Source organism: Diorhabda carinulata, chromosome 7 (assembly GCF_026250575.1).
Source record: "Diorhabda carinulata isolate Delta chromosome 7, icDioCari1.1, whole genome shotgun sequence".
NCBI lineage: Eukaryota > Metazoa > Arthropoda > Insecta > Coleoptera > Chrysomelidae > Diorhabda > Diorhabda carinulata.
This window is the reverse complement of record NC_079466.1, coordinates 13959247-13974917: the sequence shown is the minus strand read 5'-3', so window position 1 is coordinate 13974917 and position 15671 is coordinate 13959247. Positions and strand designations below refer to the sequence as shown.

Here is a 15671-nt window from a genome sequence, read left to right as displayed (position 1 = left end):
CAGTTTCTTTATTTAGATGGATAGATCAATATTTGACATTCAATTTGAGCGACATCTATGAAATTTAACCATAAGCTATGAATTTATTAAAATTAATATGAAAGATTTCAACTAAATAGTTTATTTGAAAGTAAACCTGATATTTATATATAAAATCATATTTAGTTATGATAAAAATTATTATAATTCCTTTTATTACGTATTAAAAATTATTTCCCCACTATAAGCTTCCTCTAATAATTAACAGATAGCGCTTTAAAAAGCAATAAGAAAATTAAAAGAAAACAGATAAAAAATGAAATTAAAAGGAAAATATTTTGGTGGGTATTGATTTTATTCACTATAAGCTTTTACTATCAATACGTATATTAATATTATTAATTAATTAGGATTTACGATTATTCATCTATGGTTTATACAATATTTGACGTTGAAAAAAGGCGGGCTTTATGAAATGTGTCTTGTGTGATTCTTGAGATAAAAGATGAATCTTACCTGGGCAGCAACATGTCCTTGTTCTAGTCTCACTAAATCCGTATGACTCCATGCACTATTCGACCAGGGAGATATATTCCTTAAATCCTCGTTGAATTTAAAGTTTTTTAATTTATTGTGAAGAAATTTTCTAATGTTCCATGGTAGATCGTTATGTCCGTCTATGAGAGGCACTTCCTGCAGTAATCTGCAAATCACATTACAAATTTTAGTATATTTTTTCACAATCAATTTCCTAATTCGTGAAAGCGTTAAATACAAATATTTATTAAAACAGAATGAAACGCAATTGTCGCTAAAAAAGTTTGTGAAAATAATAAAAATAATTGTTCGGTTCCATGCAAGTGTTAACGACATAATTGTAGAAGAGATATTTTTAAAAAGTTGAATGCAACTATTAGTATAAAATACAAAACTTTTAATTCCAAAACATTCACTGAAATTGTGAACGTTTCAAACTTTTCAGGAAATCGGATCATGGAATTTAAACAATTGCCAATTCAATTCAGTTTCTCTAACAATAAATTTATTTTTAAACGTAGTAGAAACAAGTGATTAATGACAATGGATTTGCTTATATAACTTTTCGATGTTTTTATCGATAAATCTACGGGATTTAGTTTGTTAATTTTTATCTGCTCAAACAATTTCTTTTTTGTGTACACTTTTTATTGAGCTACTATATTGGCTTAATTGATGACCTACTTTCATTAATATGACAAAGATAAAAAATTAAAATTTCTATATATAAGTTAAGATAAATAAAAAATTGTCTTATATTCCATATATTTTAGTTATTCAAAATTTACTTAATTATTTATAATAATATTAGTTGATAATTTATTTAAAATTAGTTTCTTGAATATATCTAAAAAGATGTTTTCCGCGCCATCTATATTGATTTTAGCATACGAACATGAATCATAGGAAACTGTCAAAAATTATATATCGGGGTAAATATAGAGATGGGAGCTATCTTATATTTTTATAAGTTATATACCAAGTAACGTTCTCCACTATTTATATATATGTTATTTGAAAACTTTTAGTTTTCATGGAGATTTATTTTTAATTTAGGAAGATTTGCTTTATGGAGTGGTATCATTGAAAATTTCTCATGTTATCTTCATTTCTAATTGATAATAATTCTAAGGAATCTAAGGAAACTGAAAATTATGTTTATATAAAGATATGTAGAGATGGGACTTGATTTATATATTTTTAGGTTTGAAAATAACTGTTTGTATATTGAGTATATTTTATATAATATATATTCATAAATCGATATATAAAGTTATTGTAGGCGTATACATATGTAGTTATTGCGTGATTTATATAGTTTCATAAATTCAAGCAATATTACCTAGTGGCGAATTCGAGTCGTTCTTCAAAAGAGGCACTTGAACTAATTTTTAACGCAATGGGTACACCGACGCCTGCCACTGTTGCTATTAACAGCACAGTACCTATCAACCACCAATGACGGCTGTTCATGTCTATCACTCCTGTAAGAAATGAAAATAAATAATAAAAACTGTATATAACTTTTTCTTCTGCAATTTCCTTCATCTTAAGGAGACTCCCGCGCGAAAGGAAGAGAATGACAGGGATTCTTTTAAAAGGAATGAAGAAAAAAAGATTATCACGACTTGCGGAAATTTTATGGTCGAGGTCAACGTTTGATGAAAACGTTTTGATTTTCGAATCATTCATAGAAGACTAAAAAACGAGTTTTTTTCGTACACCATGATTTTTTCTGATGATTAGTGTTACGAGGGCGAGAGGAAATGCTGTATTGAAGCACCTGATAGTTTTATCGAAAAAGTCCGAGTCATTATCTTCAGAAAGATCGATCCAATCATTTGCTAAACATAAGTTATGAAATTTGGTGAAGTTTAGAGAAAATCCTCACCAAGGAAGATCGTATACATTTCTCTCCGGAAAATTTCACCGTATCATCAACAATTTTCCGTAAATTTTTGTCAATAAATTAAAAAAATTAAATAATAATGTTAAAGAGGCAAATTTTTATCGTTTACGCGGCTTTTTTCTAATTTTCTTTAACTAATCATCGCTAGATACTAAATGGAAAAACTATAATCGTATCTGCGGGGAAATGTGTTGGAAAGAGATTGTTGGAATTGAAATGAAACATCTATCTTGCGATACGGCTATGTAATCTTGGAACTCAGTGTTTTTTAGCCTGTCCAAACCTTTTTTTATTATCTCTGGTTTATATTATTAAGTACTAAACTTTGCATTTGAAATTAGGTTTTCTTGTACATAAACATAAACTATAGTATCCGATTAGTTTTAGCGATATCGCTACTTTTGTAAAACTAGAAGTTTGATTTCATACAAAAAATTCTCTAATTCGTAAGATATCAAAATATAAAAAAACGCTTAATCTAATTGATACTGCATCTCAATTATGACAAAAAAAAACGTTACTAATAGAATGAATTTTTTATTTATATCCAACGACGGACCAATTTCATCCCTAATTCAACTCCCTTGTGAGTGACTTCTAGTTAGTGGATTTTGAAAAGGGTTTTGTGATATACGTGACGAGTTTTTAGTATGACAACGGTATCAAAAAAAAATTATTAACAAAAATTGTGAGTTACTTACGTGAAAAATATTGTGAATTCTACAGGGTGCTTCGCAGATACGCGCCAATCAAAAATACTTTTTTTATAAATGAAAAACTTTTCATATAACTTGTTATTTAGATTTATCGTAGAATTCTCTTTGTATACGGACCCTGTAGCTCGGTCTTGGGAATCATGGATCCATTTAGAAGATATACATTTCAAATCGTCAAACATACATCATACGGGAGAGGAAGAAATCGATGGTACAAATGAGGAAGGAAACTATGAAGAAGTCAAAGATGCTAAACGAAGAATCAAAATCAATAAAGCGACCGGAGCAGATAGAATAAGTCTAGAGATGGTCGAATATTCGGAAGAAGAAGACTGGACGGGTCAAAAATAATACCATAAATATGAAAAGGGAATTCACAAGAAAGGAGAACGAAAGAAAACTATGTTTAATTTCGAGAAGAAATAGGCAAGAAACAGGAAAAAGAATAGGACAAGAAAAGGAAGACAAACAATAAATATTTTCATATTCAGAAATATAATAGAAAGATGTTACGAGGAAGATATAATATAATCTTCCTTATTTGTATTTTCGCTTTCTTCCTCTCCTGCATGTTTGACGATTTGTTCATAGACCTGAGAGCAGCATTCGACTCAATCCAAACTAGAAATACCAACAAAAATAACTACCAGAAGAAACGTATGCGAAAGAGTTAAAGGGTGAAGTCCAACTGAATGGATTATCATGAATTATGATGGAAAAAAGGATAAAACAAGGAGTCAGTCCGAGCCCATTATTGTTCATACTATTAAAAATTGAAGAAAAGGACGAAACACGTACAAACTAACATAGGTTGATCCCAATAGACTTAGAAGGCAGGAAACCACAGAGATATAACAAAAATTTGGACAGATAGAAAAATCACAAATGGAAATTAACATAAAAAAAAGCAAAAGCAATGATGATAAACAAGATAAATGGAAACAAATTGAGACTTATAACAAAAAAAACAAATAGAAAAAGTGGTAAAATCTTCCAGTTTCGACACGTACAGACGAAAAATAGAAGAAAAAATTGAGATGGATAAAATAAGAAATAATAAAACGAAGAGAATATAAATAAGTAACACTTGAATTGGTTTGGACATTTGACAAGGATGGAACAAGATAGATTAACAAAACGATTGTGGAAAGCAAGCATTAGAGGAAGAAGGAGAAGGCTCAGACCAAGAAAATGATGGAATGAAGAAATAGTAGATATAAGCAAACAAAGAGAAATTGATGAATCGAATGATGATAGTAGCACAGGATAGGAAAAAATCGAAGAAACGGGTTAATGGATAATAAATTTCTGACGTCCTAAAGAGGGAAAAAGTGAAAATAATAAGAAGAAATCGTTCTACATCGCGGCAATTGAGTATAGGGGAAAATTACCTCCAATCCCGATATTTGATCTCCCCTGTAAGTTATGATACACCAAGCACACAACAATATTCATCATCTTAACTTTGTGTAGAGTATTCAATGTATCTACGTTGGGATGGAAACTGCAAGTTAAAAGATGTATTGTGTCACCATCTGCTAATCAGTTGCTTGATATACACAAAATCAAGTATGTAAGTTTGTTTTAAACCGTTCTATAGGAATTTTTGTGATTTAATAGTATTTTATCATCTACTTAACTGTCTAGGTAGAAAATAAATAAAAAGTTAGGTTAAGTAATGAAACCAATAACTGTCACGAATAGAACTTAGAGAAGAGAAGGAAAAAATACAACGTGACAACGCTGCAAACTTTTATTTCGTGATGTCATAGTTTTCTTAACGTAAAAAAAGGTTTATAAATTAAGTATTTAACTCCCGAAAACAATTATTTCAAAACTTTATTTAGTAATTTACAAATATTAAAAAAAAAACTTCATCAAAAGTATTTACGTTTGTTTTAAGCCGTTCTATAGGAATTTTTGTGATTTAATAGTATTTTATCATCTACTTAACTGTCTAGGTAGAAAATAAATAAAAAGTTAGGTTAAGTAATGAAACCAATAACTGTCACGCATAGAACTTAGAGAAGAGAAGGAAAAAATACAACCTGACAACGCTGCAAACTTTTATTTCGTGATGTCATAGTTTTCTTAACGTAAAAATAGGTTTATAAATTAAGTATTTAACTCCCGAAAACAATTATTTCAAAACTTTATTTAGTAAATTACAAATATTAAAAAAAAAACTTCATCAAAAGTATTTACGTTTGTTTTAAACCGTTCTATAGGAATTTTTGTGATTTAATAGTATTTTATCATCTACTTAACTGTCTAGGTAGAAAATAAATAAAAAGTTAGGTTAAGTAATGAAACCAATAACTGTCACGCATAGAACTTAGAGAAGAGAAGGAAAAAATACAACGTGACAACGCTGCAAACTTTTATTTCGTGATGTCATAGTTTTCTTAACGTAAAAAAAGGTTTATAAATTAAGTATTTAGCTCCCGAAAACAATTATTTCAAAACTTTATTTAGTAAATTACAAATATTAAAAAAAAAACTTCTACAAAAGTATTTACGTTTGTTTTAAACCGTTCTATAGGAATTTTTGTGATTTAATAGTATTTTATCATCTACTTAACTGTCTAGGTAGAAAATAAATAAAAAGTTAGGTTAAGTAATGAAACCAATAACTGTCACGCATAGAACTTAGAGAAGAGAAGGAAAAAATACAACGTGACAACGCTGCAAACTTTTATTTCGTGATGTCATAGTTTTCTTAACGTAAAAATAGGTTTATAAATTAAGTATTTAACTCCCGAAAACAATTATTTCAAAACTTTATTTAGTAAATTACAAATATTAAAAAAAAAACTTCATCAAAAGTATTTACGTTTGTTTTAAACCGTTCTATAGGAATTTTTGTGATTTAATAGTATTTTATCATCTACTTAACTGTCTAGGTAGAAAATAAATAAAAAGTTAGGTTAAGTAATGAAACCAATAACTGTCACGCATAGAACTTAGAGAAGAGAAGGAAAAAATACAACGTGACAACGCTGCAAACTTTTATTTCGTGATGTCATAGTTTTCTTAACGTAAAAAAAGGTTTATAAATTAAGTATTTAGCTCCCGAAAACAATTATTTCAAAACTTTATTTAGTAAATTACAAATATTAAAAAAAAAACTTCTACAAAAGTATTTACGTTTGTTTTAAACCGTTCTATAGGAATTTTTGTGATTTAATAGTATTTTATCATCTACTTAACTGTCTAGGTAGAAAATAAATAAAAAGTTAGGTTAAGTAATGAAACCAATAACTGTCACGCATAGAACTTAGAGAAGAGAAGGAAAAAATACAACGTGACAACGCTGCAAACTTTTATTTCGTGATGTCATAGTTTTCTTAACGTAAAAATAGGTTTATAAATTAAGTATTTAACTCCCGAAAACAATTATTTCAAAACTTTATTTAGTAAATTACAAATATTAAAAAAAAAACTTCATCAAAAGTATTTACGTTTGTTTTAAACCGTTCTATAGGAATTTTTGTGATTTAATAGTATTTTATCATCTACTTAACTGTCTAGGTAGAAAATAAATAAAAAGTTAGGTTAAGTAATGAAACCAATAACTGTCACGCATAGAACTTAGAGAAGAGAAGGAAAAAATACAACGTGACAACGCTGCAAACTTTTATTTCGTGATGTCATAGTTTTCTTAACGTAAAAAAAGGTTTATAAATTAAGTATTTAACTCCCGAAAACAATTATTTCAAAACTTTATTTAGTAAATTACAAATATTAAAAAAAAAACTTCATCAAAAGTATTTACGTTTGTTTTAAGCCGTTCTATAGGAATTTTTGTGATTTAATAGTATTTTATCATCTACTTAACTGTCTAGGTAGAAAATAAATAAAAAGTTAGGTTAAGTAATGAAACCAATAACTGTCACGCATAGAACTTAGAGAAGAGAAGGAAAAAATACAACCTGACAACGCTGCAAACTTTTATCTCGTAATGTCATCGTTTTCTTAACGTAAAAAAAGGTTTCTAAATTAAGGATTCAACTCCCGAAAACAATTATTTAAAAACTTTATTTAGTAAATTACAAATATTAAAAAAAAAACTTTATCAAAAGTATTTTCGTTTGTTTTAAACCGTTCTACAGGAATTTTTGTAATTTAATAGTATTTTATTATTTACTTAACTGTTTAGGTAAAAAATAAATAAAAAGTTAGGTTAAGTAGTGAAACCAATAACTGTCATGCATAGAACTAGAGAATAGAAGGAAAAAATACAACCTGACAACGCTGCAAACTTTTATCTCGTAATGTCATCGTTTTCTTAACGTAAAAAAAGGTTTCTAAATTAAGGATTCAACTCCCGAAAACAATTATTTAAAAACTTTATTTAGTAAATTACAAATATTAAAAAAAAAAACTTCTACAAAAGTATTTACGTTTGTTTTAAACCGTTCTACAGGAATTTTTGTAATTTAATAGTATTTTATCATTTACTTAACTGTTTAGGTAAAAAATAAATAAAAAGTTAGGTTAAGTAGTGAAACCAATAACTGTCATGCATAGAACTAGAGAATAGAAGGAAAAAATACAACCTGACAACGCTGCAAACTTTTATCTCGTAATGTCATCGTTTTCTTAACGTAAAAAAAGGTTTCTAAATTAAGGATTCAACTCCCGAAAACAATTATTTAAAAACTTTATTTATTACATTCACAATATTGAATAAATTAACTTAATTCATCGATTAAACTAAATAATTTCATGGCAATTTCTATCTATATTAAAATAAATGCTGAATAAGTGTTTACAAAATAAAATCTTTTCACGTTTTTATTTTAAAGTCATCAGGCTTTTTCTAGATGTAACTATGTACTTTTTATATACTGTTACACTCGGAATCATAAAAGTATAAATTTGTTTTATGGAAATACGTTTTATTAACATACTTTGTATATTTTAGTAAATATGTCCCGCTGTTTTTCTGATTCAACAAGCGCTTGCTTCTATTAAGTTAATCACGTAATTTATAACTACCTTTGATCAAAGTTAATAACACTTTTTAACGAGGTGAGTTTTTAATATCCATCCTTCATAAAAAAGTTCCCTTAAATGAAAATAATTTTTAATAAACGTTTCAACCACCTTATTGTTAATGAACGTAAATATTATACAAGGTAACTACAAGGTGTTTGCCTGGCTCTATAGCTATAGAGCGTGATCAGTCAACGATACTGAGAAATCAAAATCTTCAAATTCTTCGATTAAGCAATTTGCTTTATTTCTAGCATCGTTTCTAAGCGATTTATCTTACTGAAGGTTCCATAATGCTTATACAATCTACTATCTTATTACTCTCAGTGTAAGAGGGATCAAATTGAACAGAACTGAGCTTATAGAACCATTTTTTTTTACAAAAATCTATATTGAAGGATAAGTTCATGTATATTGCTGTTTATTTTTACTACAAATCGCAGAAAAAAGGCTCATAATCAATTAATTATGAGTGAAATAGCCCCAATAACCTTCAAATAAACTGACAAATGACATATGACAAATAACAAACGACAAACGACAAACGACAAACGACAAACGACAAACGACAAACGACAAACGACAAACGACAAACGACACACGACAAACGACACACGACACACGACAAACGACAAACGACAAACGACATAACCTTGCGTTTTTTTCATTTCTAAATAAAATGGTTTCACATCTTCTATATTTTCTTTGCGTTTATAACAATTTCTGGCGTCTGTTTGCCTGATATGATCTACCTAAACTTGTTGAAATACTAATTAAAATTCAAAACGCTCTCATAACCGAGCGCGAAGTATTAAATTAAATAAATAGTTCGTTAATTATATTCAAAATCTTCCTAGAAAATTATTAATCTTCCAAGTTCTTGAATACAAATGGCGGTTCCACTGGAATAAGCCATTAATCGTTATTTGCAAATTATCTAAAGGTCTCTTAAACACGGTTAGTCCACGAGAAGATAGGAAAACTGAAAACTATGTAACATAGAAATCGCGTACATCATGAGACAACATACACACACTTTACAGCTTAGGAGTTGTGAATTATTAACTTCCCATGGAGAGTTGAGAGTCACTAAACTACTTTCCAACATTTACAACAACTGTTAGTTTTAGTTTCGAATGTTTACTGAACATCATCGAAATATTTCACTACGAACTTTTCGTGGTTTCGCGTCGGTTTCGTTAGATTTAAAAGATTATTTGATATTTTACATGAATTCACGTGTACTTAAATCACCTTTCGAGATATCGACGAAGTTCTAATTAAACTTTTACTTACTAGAAGAACCGGAATTAGAGCTGCTGCTCGCCGCCGACGTGGAACGATAGTAGGGAGGAGATCCTGGAGGTACAGCTTTCCCCAATACAGTTGTTGATCCCATTCGTCTAGTTACATCAGGAGCCGGTCCAAAAGGTCTTTCCTCCTGAAATAGAATAAAAATAAAAAATGATAAATCTGGCAAAAAGGGCGGAATAGAGCGACGAAACTAAAATATTCTGGCGATAGAAAAAGTTTTGACCAAACTTTGGCATAATATACGTCATTGATTAAGAACTGCATTGATTCACAAAACAACTTTGGCCTTGTTGTAGTGGTAGTATGTGTGTTCAGTGTTAACATAAAGGAGAAGAAACACAAAACAACCCTTAAGAAATAGATGAAATAAATGAAGCAGATAGAAGGTGAAACGATATTGGTCAGTGCTAGAACCGCTTTCTTCTTAGCCAAATACGACGGTTTCCACTTGATTTCTTGGCTCAAACGTTGCCATGAGTTCACATAATATTTTCCGTAAATAGTTTTTTTCTTTTTCAAGATAGTAAATGAAAATTATATCACGCGCTTCCCAAAAAAACCGACGCCATGACCTTGCCTGCAGATGGAACGGTCTTTGTCTTCTTTGGATCCGGTTCTCCCTTTTGATTTTTCCAGCATCTCTGGAGTCGTCTTCTCATTTGGTCGACCACTGCGATGCTGGTCTTCGCAGGTGGTAACGCCTCGTTTAAACTCTTTCACCCAAAATTTTACTGTTGATTACGAAGGAGTCTCATTTCCACCTAGAGGAAAATCTAGTTCAGCTGTTTATTGGTTGTGCTAATGAAATGAAAACGTTTACTATTGATGGCCGCCAATCAAATACTAAACAACGTGGTGTCTTCAAACTCAACACAATTGAAACGCAACTGAGACGGTTTGAGTTTGTTACAAGAATTGAACAGCAATAAAAAAACAATAATAAAGATCAAGAAAAATAGGATAGCTTGGAGCTGAAGTTATGGCCAAAATACAATATCTATAAAAGTAAAACAATATTAGAAATAACCAGAATTAATTAATTGAAAACTGTGGCGTCTGGGATTTTGGTTTTTTTTCGGAACAAATTAATAAATTCTTTGGATTCAAAAATCAATATTCAAATTGACATAGAAATATTAAGCTTATTGATTCTGGTTGCTATTGAAATAGTTGTTAATTTTCATTGGTTGGATTATGAAAAACATTAAATTTTCATAGGTTACGTCGTTATAAAAGAAGTTGAATTTTATAGGTTAGGTAAGTTCAGTTGATTTTTCATGACATTGATAATTCCATAGAATTTGTTTTACCAAAATAAGATATGCATAGATTACACTGAGGTTATTTCAAATCAGTTTTTTTATTAATACACTGATCATTTCGGGCAATATACGTTGTTCAAACTATAGATTTATAATCCTTGAAATCACCTTCATAGTAAACGTGTGAGGTAAGCGAGAATCTGTCAGGGTATAATTTGCTGTCACCTTTGTGAGAGGTTATCCAACTGGTAAGCGACCTCAAAGATCACAAAGATCACATAACGATGATTGAATTCAGCAAACAGCCATTTTGTGGACAGTTATCGTGGGTCCAAGATGAGATCCAGGATTTTTGTGGTTTCAGTGGGTCGTACTAGTATAGGAACCGTTCTCCTATAACTACTGACTAACTGCGAATTCTCTTTGGATAAAAAAAATCTACTCTTTTTTTTTATCACAAATTTTGTGTTTGCCAGAAGTTTGTTATAATATTTTTGTAATTAAAAGTGCTGTACGTCTTTTTTTTAATTGAAAATCCCAAAATTTAAATTAAAAAATCATTCCAGGCAACTTCATTAATGGAAATATGCTTTTTTTTTCAAAATAAATACACTGTATTAATCTTCTAATGCATAAATAAACTGCAACCCAACTTTATGATCGTAAGTATTAATTACCAGCTCATGAGCCTCCGTATTTATTATTCGCATAAATTATTCGCTATTCGCTTTAACGGGTCTGTGTTTAGCTAAACAAGAAAAATCTTTAAAGTTATGGGCATTCTCGGAAGCTTCGAAATTAGTTCACCGAATGCGTACAATTGACGAAATAGTTTGCGAAACAATTTGAAATAAAAAAAAACCAATCAAATAGTACTCAGAGAAGGAAGCTCAATAGATTTTAATGAGTAAATAATTACTAACTTTGTTTCAATTTGTATTCTATTTAATAAGATCGGGAGAGGGAATTGAAACGTAGCGCACTCTGTAGGTTCATTAGCACAACTGTTACGGATTTGACGGTGGCTATGATGTTTAGCCAATCACAGACATTGACATTTGACATAATATAGTTGGATGTGCGACACGTGTTTAGTCGTAAACAATCGTATTTGTTTTATCAACGTACGTGTTTAATATCAAATTGTAGTAAGACATCTAAAACGTAAGGATATAAATATTTACTGATCGATATTTCCTGCAAGAAATTCGGAAGTGAGTAAATGACGTGACAAAAATGAGACAAATTTCCTCATTTCTGGGTTATAAGCCTATAAAGTTGCTAAATCAGAACATATATTTAAGTATATTTTCTAAATTATACATTCGAACTTTATGAATTTTTAATGGATGATTACGTATGGTCCTATAATATGTGTGACGGAATAAATAATTCTTCACTACTATCTAAAGGCCTGAGTGGCTCATGCCTAATGGTTAACAATCCGTAACTTTTCTAGGGTCAACCTGTACAATCTAAATATAGCACGAATGAATTTTCCAATAGATTTTCCAACAAAAAAATAGTCTTTGTATAATTCGATAAAATTTATGGTTGTACATGCCAAGGAAACGGTTCGCTATAAAGAGACATTCTGAAGAAAATTATTATAAATTGTAATTATTCATTGAAAATATTTACAGGTCATATTATAAACATCCATTGTGACGCTATAAGGCAGAATTATGGAATGCGCTCCCAAATGTGTAGAATAGTTTTTTTTTGTTTTTATTTGATACGTTGAAGACCAACAAACTTGATTTTTCTCCATTTAAATTTTTTCCTTATGTAAGTAAAACGATGTTCGAGATTATGCAGTTCAATTAGAAATGAATAATTTTTTTTGAAGCCTCTTTTTCCCCATAATTAAAAATGAAAGAACAACTTTCGTCTAGTTATTTTTCTAAACAAGTCAATCGAGACGATCATGATCAAATCCATTGAATTCTGAACGAAATATTTTAATTTGGAATTTTAAATATGCCGCCAAGAGCAGAAAAGAAAACTGTTGTTTCCATGTACTGCTAATGAACCAAGAGATGGCGCTGATATGGGAATTTGAGTTGGCTATAGTACGAGGGTAGCTACTTAAGTTTTGATATATAGCAATAGTTACGTCAATGTGTCAAATCTGACATTAAACATTGCTGACGTACGTAAACTGATATTATAATTACGTCATATGTCATACTGTAGATTGAGGCATACTTTGGCATTAGTTCCACACGCATACATTCAATATTGCATGAATATTTAGTTGTCAAAACCTAACCTAACTTAACCTAACTAATGGCAGAAGACAAATCATTGAATGGGCGAATTGATGGGCCACCCTCCTAAAGTCATATTGAATTGTGAATAATTGTCTTTATTTGTTTATCTCAAAACTTTAGCAGCTCTCCTATCATAGACAATTAAATTCTCTACAATTTTGACATCCACAATTTTTTTATACGAGTGAAAATGAAAGAGATATCAACGTAATTACCATAAGCTGTGCTTTCAAGCTGCTTCGTGAGATTAGAAAATCCAGGAAAACGATTTTCAATTAGACTGTCTTCAAAAAAATGTGAGTTAGTTTTCGACTTTACTTTCTTAGACTACACGAAAACTAAAAACTTTTATTGAAAGGTAAAACTCAAAATTGATCCAGATTTTTTTAGTGTACTACACGATTTATCACTTATTTTAAGACCCATTCTAATAACATCAATTTATCACAGATGGTTTTATGTCTTATATTTTCGAAATAAAAATTTAAGTTAAGCTTCAGTCCATTAATTTTTTAATAATTTAACTTTTTATTGTTTCTAATTACGTTTTATGTTTTTGGACGTATTTGAATAAATGGATCGAACGACTTTTTGTTTAAGTGATACTTCAAGTTTTTAATGGGGATTATGTTTTATTTTTACGAGGGGAATTGTAAAAATAATTATCTGTAGTTGAGATCAGGAATTTTATGACTATATATGATATATATGCATTTTCGCGAATATTTTAATATATATTTTTAGTAAATGGTGTATAATTGAACAAATTTTGAAATATACAGAGTGAGTTTTATGTATGGAACACCTCAATTATCTCGGAAATGACTTGTACTGATTACTATAAATCGTGCGTAAGAGTCTTGTGATACGTCCGGTATTAGGATGATACATTGTTGTTAGATGTTTCCTTTTTCCGGAAAATAATATCACAATACCATTGCGCACAGAAATTTATAAAAATCGTTTAAGCTGTTTCCGAGATAATTGAGGCGTTCCATACAATCAGTGTTTAAAAAAAACACAAACGAAACTCGAAAATAAATCAATTGCCATCCAACCATAGACAACACTGCATTAACTAAAGATTATATGAATCACTACTAGTATGCCGGGTCAACTGACAGCTGTCAACAACTGACATATTAGACACTTTGTAGTTCTAGTTTCCGAGATAATTGAGGCGTTCCATACAATCAGTGTTTAGAAAAAACACAAACGAAACTCGAAAATAAATAAATTCCCATCTAACCATAGACAACACTGCATTAACGAAAGATTATATGAGTCACTACTAGTATGCCGGGTCAACTGACAGCTGTCAACAACTGACATATTAGACACTTTGTAGTTCAAGTTTCCGAGATAATTGACGCGTTCCATACATAAAACTAACACTGTGTAGAGCTTTGGCAGGCGTTTTAAGACAAAAACACTCTATCGAATCTGTTATTCTGAAGCAATTATTTCTAGTTCTCATGGAACTAATCTCGTTTCAGGTAGTCGAACGTTTAAAAGAAAATGTAGAATTTTTTGATACCATCACTGTTTAGAAAAAAAAAACATGAACAAAACTCAAAAATAAACAAACTTCCATCCAACCATAGACAACACCGCATTAACGAAAGATTATATGAATTACTACTAGTACGCCACGCCAACTGACAGCTGTCAACAACTGACATATTAGACAATTTGTAGTTCAAGTGAACTAAATCCAAAATTGCAAACAGCTCTCTCTATACATATAATCCCTTGAGTACACCAAGTGATCGATTCCGACCTCTCTGTATTGACCAAGCTATCAGCAACTTTGGGTTTAGTTTACTTGAACTACAAAGTCTAATATGTCAGTAGTTGACAGCTGTCATGTCATATAAGCGACTTCCTTCTCGACCCTCAATCTATATCCCTTATATGCTCAGGGCTACCAGCAACCCTCTAAACCATTTATAACAACACCCAAACAATAGGTTGAAATAAAATTTTCCCCACTGTTCGATGACGTGTAAAAATATATCCTATCTTTTAGACCAAAAGCTTTCGCATGCCTTTTTCGTTAGAAGAATTTACCTCCGCATTGTTTTTGATTGACCATTCAAATATTAGTCACTTGGCGACAAATCTGGGCTATAAGAAGGGCGATTCATTGTTTTCCTGCTCAATTCGTTCAATATTTCCATCGTAAGCGAGTTGTAGGTATGCGGTCTGGCGTTGTCTCGCACCGTTTTGATCGTAGACAGGTTTCTACTTGTTTGATTGTCACACAAACAAAAATAAAACAGCAATATTCGTAAGCTCTCTTCAAGGTCTCTCTAAAATTACCCCAATACCCTGTATGAAAGGATTACTTTTCATAAAATCATTTTTAACATTATGAGGTTGCTCCTCGGACTAATAGTTGTATCTCTACGGTCTGTTTAACAATCAATATATCACAATTGACTTGTCTGAGGTCGTAAAATCCTTCTGAAATTAGACATAATTAGATTAAACAAGACACTATCGATGTTTCAACACAGAAACATAGTATACCATTAGAGTTTAATGCTCAGAAAGGCATGCTAGGATGCCCACTTTGCAATTCTAATCACATTACAATAGATTCAAAGTAACCAGTGCACCCTTGTACTCGCATTTCATTGATTTTGAACGGGGATGGAACAAGAAAATGCTAAACCATGGA

General features: G+C 30.4%; 1 protein-coding gene across 1 annotated transcript in view; it reads right to left on the bottom strand.

The window, feature by feature from the left end:
- LOC130896821 (uncharacterized) overlaps positions 1-15671 on the bottom strand; it is a 193308-nt gene that overhangs the window by 14287 nt on the left and 163350 nt on the right. Inside the window, exons 5-7 of the mRNA XM_057805150.1 lie at positions 9436-9580; positions 1859-2000; positions 496-682 (exon numbers count right to left, since the gene is read on the bottom strand). Of these exons, the coding sequence (XP_057661133.1) occupies positions 496-682; positions 1859-2000; positions 9436-9580 (474 nt within the window). The remainder of the gene's footprint in view (positions 1-495; positions 683-1858; positions 2001-9435; positions 9581-15671) is intronic.